The sequence below is a fragment of the Buceros rhinoceros genome, unplaced genomic scaffold, assembly GCF_000710305.1.
Source record: "Buceros rhinoceros silvestris isolate BGI_N320 unplaced genomic scaffold, ASM71030v1 scaffold26746, whole genome shotgun sequence".
In the NCBI taxonomy this organism is placed as follows: domain Eukaryota; kingdom Metazoa; phylum Chordata; class Aves; order Bucerotiformes; family Bucerotidae; genus Buceros; species Buceros rhinoceros.
The window spans coordinates 9684-15726 of NW_010417318.1; the positions used below are offsets into that span (position 1 = coordinate 9684).

General features: G+C 55.2%; 1 protein-coding gene across 1 annotated transcript in view; it reads right to left on the minus strand.

Annotated features, from left to right (window-relative positions):
- The window catches only part of AR (androgen receptor), a gene marked incomplete at its 5' end in the record, with an annotated part of 3153 nt that extends 516 nt beyond the window's left edge, over positions 1-2637 (minus strand). Inside the window, 3 exons of the mRNA XM_010138168.1 lie at positions 885-1042; positions 1569-1699; positions 2493-2637. Of these exons, the coding sequence (XP_010136470.1) occupies positions 885-1042; positions 1569-1699; positions 2493-2637 (434 nt within the window). The remainder of the gene's footprint in view (positions 1-884; positions 1043-1568; positions 1700-2492) is intronic.
- Between the last annotated feature and the right edge of the window lie 3406 nt (positions 2638-6043).

A 6043-nucleotide genomic window follows, 5' to 3' on the forward strand; every position in this document is an offset into this window, starting at 1 on the left:
ACGGCGGGGCAGGGCAAGGCTGCACCTCGCTGCAGGGGACCATCCCTGCTCTGCCCACCACCGCCTCGCTGGCCATTAGTGGGTGGCACCTTCAGATGGGCGAGGGAAGTGCCCTGCCCAGCCTGGCAGCACAGCACGTGTTTTGCCATGGTCCTTCCCACTCGGACACTGCCGAGCCCCAGAAAAATGGGGATGTATAAAACCGGCACTTTCTTACTCCTGCAGAAACTGTCTTACTGCAGGCAGATGCCGCTGACTTCATGAGAACAACTTGTGGCTTGTAGATATCTAACCGCTGGGGCACAGAACGGAGCCCCAGGAGAGAGGAAAGGTCCAGCTCTCATTTCACCGGGACAACTTTAAGTCACAAATAGAGAATTTGTTTTCACTGCTGTAATCAGAGAAGATTCTCTGGGGGCACTGAGACTTGGAGCTGTTCTGCGGGGCTAGAGATGGAAAAGTATCACCTACAAAGAGCTTTTCACGGCTAAAAAAGGAAGCCCCTAAACCCAGGCACAGCAGTGGTCCCTGCGGGGGACACAGATAACTTTCACTCCCTCCACAGCCCTCGTGTCTCTCTTTTCTCTGTCACCTAATCTGGGAGCACACGGCACGCTGTCCCTGCAAAGGTGTGCCAGGAGTTAAACCAAACCATAACGAGGCGCGAAACCATCGAACAGCCCGGGTTGGGAGGGCCCTCGAAAGGTCACCCTGGGCCAGCCTTCCTTGGGTGAGGCTCTCTGGCACTCTCCCCAGCCACGTCTGGAAACCTCCCACCTTGGAGACTACCACATGGAGCAGATGATCATTCTCACGGCAAAAAGTCTCTCTCTCTCACATCATTTCTTATGTGCATGGACAGACACGTCAGTGTCCTCTCTTACAGGATGCACGGAGTCCAGGACCTTGGTGAGCTGGTAAAACCGCCGGGAGCAGGAGGTGGGGTTCTTCCTCTTGCAAGCGATTATACGGTCAAGTTCCTTAATGTAATTCATTCGAAGTTCATCAAAGAGCTTCTGATTCTTCAGGCCATCCACTGGAACTGGACAGAACACGGGAAGGGAACAGTAAGAGCTGCGCAGAGTGGAGGGAATAAAAGAGCAAGAGGAAGGATGGAGTGGTCAGCACAGCCCTAAGAGGAGGGATCTGCCCACCAGCTCTGCTTCTGCTGTGGCCTCCCTCCAAACAGCACGATAGACCTCTGCTAGTCCAAGGACCCTTGGTCAGCGCTCAATAAGAAAAGGAGCACCATGGCAAAGCGCCACACCGTTCTCCTGCTCAGCAGCTGGTGCTGGGGGTCCCCAGGAGGGCAGCAGTGAGGCTGAGGAGCACCCTGTGGCGGGAGCCGCGTGGGAGAAGGGCTGCACAGTGGTGGGGGGGCTGGGGGGCACATGCTCGGCAGCTCGTTGTCTGTGAGCAGCACAGATGGAAGCAGAGGAGAAGACCCACAGCCGCCCCTTGGGAAGCAGGAGTCCGCACACAGGGAAACCACCACATCCAGGGCGATATAGCACGTGGCAGCTGGAGACCGGCTGCAGAAGGGATGTCAGTGGGATGTCAGTACTCACTAATACTGAAGAAGAGCAGAGCCTTCATGCAGAGAAACTCCTGGGGCGTGATCTGAAGCCACCCAAACTCTTGAGAGAGATGCCGCATCCTGACGCACTGGCTATACATCCTGGACTTGTGCATCCGGTACCTGGCAGGGCAGGGCAAGACGCGGAACACGCGGCAAGGAGGTCAAAGCCTTCCCTGTGTGATGTGGAGCGGAGGACCCACTCTGCCCAACTCCCACCTCGCCTGGCAGAGGCCCGCTGTCAAGAACCAGCTCCTGCATTTTCCAAATGCCCGTGGGTAATCCCCTTTGTCTGCAAAAGGGTGACCGCCTGGGGTCTGCAGGGCTCGTCTGAGCCTCTGCCTTCCTGAAACACCAGCACAGCGCTGCGCCAGGCTGTCTGTCCGCAGGGGACACGAAGGTGAGCTCACGGCTCTCAGCGAGGTGAGGGTTTGCTGGCTGCTGTGCTCTTCTGTCAACAAACCCACCCCAGCCCTAGGCTGATGGTCCACCACACAGAACCCATCAGAAACTTAAAATAAATGCCTGTTTCTGCTTCTGCCCGCTCCAGCTGACCAACCCAGCTGAAAACAGGAGCTCCCATCCCCGAGAAATAGGGCAGGTCTGTACAGACCAGGCCCTCGCACCCAGCACCAGCACCGACACCTGCCCTGGTGGAAGTCGAACTCTAGGCCAGGTTGAGGGAAAGGAAAGAAGGACGAGGAGAGACATTGCAACTGTCCATACTGCTCCTGAAGAGCACTGCAGGGGAATCAAGGGTAACAGCAGGGCCCTCCCACACTTTGGGGAAGCACCGTCACTCAACTGGTGCGTTTCCTAAGCAGACGGGAGAGCAAATTCCATGTCGTCTTCTCATGTCTCACCCAGTCTGACCCAGCCAAGGCACAACAGTCGATTGTTCTTCTTTCACACTTACTCGTTGAAGACCAAATCTGGAGCGAAGTAAAGCATCCTGGAATTGACGTTGGTGAAAGATCTCCAACCCATAGCGAAAACCATGAGGCCCATCCAAGAATACTGGATTATGGACATCTGGTCATCCATGTGCAGGTTGCGAAAACCTAGTGAAAAACGAGAGGGGTGTTGGGTTCCTGCACTTACCAGGACTGTTTTCATGCAGACTCCAGCTCTCCTGCAGTGCTCTCCGCCATGTTAACAGCCAGGTGCTCACACCCTGATGGGCCAATAGAAACAGCCAAAGCAAAACCCTGTAACTGGGAGGAGAGAAAGGGGATCCCCAGACTCACAGAGGGGATAAAGCAAAACATGAGCAGCAAAGCATTTTAAAGGAAGGTGGTGACAAGGGGTAATAAATTACATCATCCCCCAAGAGTCTCAAAGATCTTCACAAATTATGTTTGAAGGCTTTGCAAGACCCAGTGAAGTGAACAAGCATCGTTCTGCAACAGCCTGGACAAGGAGGATGCAGCAGGACAGGATTCAGTGACTTCCTAAAGTCCTGCAGGGTGAGTATGGGTGCTGAGCTGGCCCAGCCCCCTGCGCCAGCTCGCCCGGCCAGGGCCCTCATTTCTGGCACTAATGAGACCCCCGCCTGGCCAGCCTTTCCTGTCCGTGTGCTCTGCAGTCACGGTGTCACCCCCGAAGTCTCCACTCCAAAACATCCACGGTGACCACATGAGACAGGATGGCAAACACGAGTGGCACCAGCCATGGCGGAGGGGGGGTTTGCTCGGTGCTGCTCGCGGACACACATCAGCGGGAGGGGAGCGGGAGCCCCAGGGCATCACGGTCAATGCGTCACACTCTGCAGGTGCTGAGGCAGAAGCAGGCCCTCGTTAACCAGTTATTGCCTTTGGTGCGACTCTGGCACTCGAGACGAAAACCGTCTATTCTCAACTCGTTGGGACTCCACCAAACTGGAGTAAACGTGTGTCAGCGTACAATGCTCAGAGCCAACACACAGCCAACAGGCTGTGTCGGCTCCTCTGTCAAATACACCCTTCGTTCATCTAATGACCATGTAAACGAGCGCAGGAGCCTTTGCTGAATGCCAGCTAAACCGGAATACCAATTAAACTCAAATTAGCATTCCCAGTTGGTGGTTCACCGTTAAATGCCAGGCGTGTTCGCCACACACACACACAATCGTCTCCTCCAGCACTGCGCTGGATCCTTGTAAGCAGTCAGATGTCATCTGGTTTCAAGAAAATCAGGCGTTATTTCAGTCAATACTAGAGCCATCCTAACGCCTCTGGTGTACAATTACAACCCACCGAGGCAAGCATCTGCGCCGTGCCGGGGGAGCTGTCGACTGCCAATCTGCTGACCACGCTTGTTTTACAGAGGTACATTTTCCTTTCAGCTGGCATGTCACCGGATTAAAAAGCTGACACTTGTGCCCAAGCGCTGTCCACCAAAGCGAAGAGGTGACTCCCAGCCGGAGGGCTCTCGGCCACTCGCCGAACATGAACCTTCTGGCAGCCAGAGAGAAACTCGTTAACAGCACACAGGTCTGTACAGGGCATCTGGGCAGCTCAAGGACTTTGTAAACTCAAACCCATCTCTAAGACGTGTCTAAGTGAGGTTTTCATGTTTAAATGCAGCACTGTATGCTATAAAACCCTTCCTACCTTTCCAGTCCATTTTGTCAGAGACGAATTCGATGGCCAGTAAAAGCTGTGGCCTGAAGCTGTGAGCACCGCCCGTGCCCCTGCAGCCTAGTGCCAACCCTCCGCAGGCGGCAGGTCTCGCCCAGGGCCAGCCTTCCCTCAGCCACCGAGGATCAGCTTCTCCACACGTCTGTGAAAGCACCCGTTGCTCCTAATCTCTGCTGTGCGAAGGACTCTGGTGCACTTGTTCATTACCTTGTAATTATGCCCATTCACAAAACAATATTTGCACAGGCTTTATCAGTGTTTAAGGAAAGGTCTTTAAACACCACAGGTTTGTTGTCACAGGGTTTAAACTTGGCTTTCTGCTTGTCCAGTGGCCGTCTCTTCAAAGAGGACTCGCCGCTCCCAGCGTCTGAGCTGGAACGCTGTGGCACAGCACTGATGTTCAGAATCCAGACACCTGGATTTCCTGGAGATGCCAAAGTCGCCGTTAAGGCTGCTGCAGGGGCTGGACCCCTGAGCCCTGGCTGCAGGCAGCACCCGGTGGAATATTCCACCGGATCACAGTGCTCTGGGCGGCTCACACCGCTAAGGGTTTTGTGTTCGTCTCCCTCGGCGGGAGCCAGGCCATGCCCTCCCAGCTCGGCTCCTGGCCCCACGCACCCTGGACGACGGGGTGTTCTCACAGCTTCGGGAGCTTTCACAGCTTCGTGGAGCTTTTGGAGACTGCTCGTTTGCTGCCACATAAACCAATCTTTAAACTCCTGTGCCTGAGTGCTGACCTGCATCCACTGCAACGCCTTTACTGAGCTGATGTACGTGGAAAAGGGAAAATAAACACCCCTTCTGCTCCCCTTGCAGTGGACAGATTTTAAGGATTTAATCAGGTTTTTTAATTCTGTGTTTCAGTAGCTTTCTTGGCAAGTTGTGGTTATTTCATCTGTCCTTTCCAGGGAAATCACAGTCTGATCCTGCCCTCTCCTATGCCTAATTTCAATCGCACAGGGGCTAAAGGGCCACATGCTCCACGTTCTGTGCTAGCCAGAGGGTGACACCGCTGCTGCAGGCAGGCAGGACACAGGACTGCTCCAACCTGACGCATCCTTGTTTCCAGGACATCGCTGAAAGCTGGCAGGAAGCAGCGCAGCAACACCTTGTGTGCATGTCCACCCCTCCTGGTGTACAGGGAACGTTCAGTGCAGGGTGCAAGGTTAACAACCACCTGTGGACCAATGTTAACTGCCAGGACTACCAGGGTCAGAGGGTGAGGTCCCCCTTGTCCCCCCAGCAGCAGTCAGTGGCTAGTAAAACCTCTGCTCCCGTACACGGACTATCTATCTCCTCACCGACAGGCAGGGCTGTGCATGCTCAGATAAGATAGTGCTGGTGCCAGATGTGCTCCACTAATGGGGAAGGGGAAGCGGGGAGAACATTTCCCCCCTCACTGCAGACCTGCCAAGGACCAGCAGCGCTTCCAGAGGCAGCCAATGCTGCTGGGGCAGGACACAGAGCGGGGGTTGCCTGCTCGATGCTGTGAACACCTACTGAGACGTGCCGCTTTGGCTGTCGGCCTCGGGCCCCGTTGTCAGCTTGGCCACGGCTGAGCTGCCACGGACAGTCAAGCCCTCGGGTCTGCTCCCATCGCACTTCGCCAGCAACAGCGCTCATTAAACAGCCGCCCGTCTCCCAGCAGGCTGCGTGACTGGTTGTGTAAAGTCACCGGCCTCCCGCCGTTTGAAACGGCTGGGGTTTTGTTTCCATGACTTCTGCCCCTGCACTCACTCGCCCGCATTGCCCCTCTCCCAAGCCCAGCCAAGCTGAGGGCCTGGGAACCAAAAACAGGTCTGGGCTTGTTCACCAAAATACGACTTCAATAAACGACAGGCGGCAAACT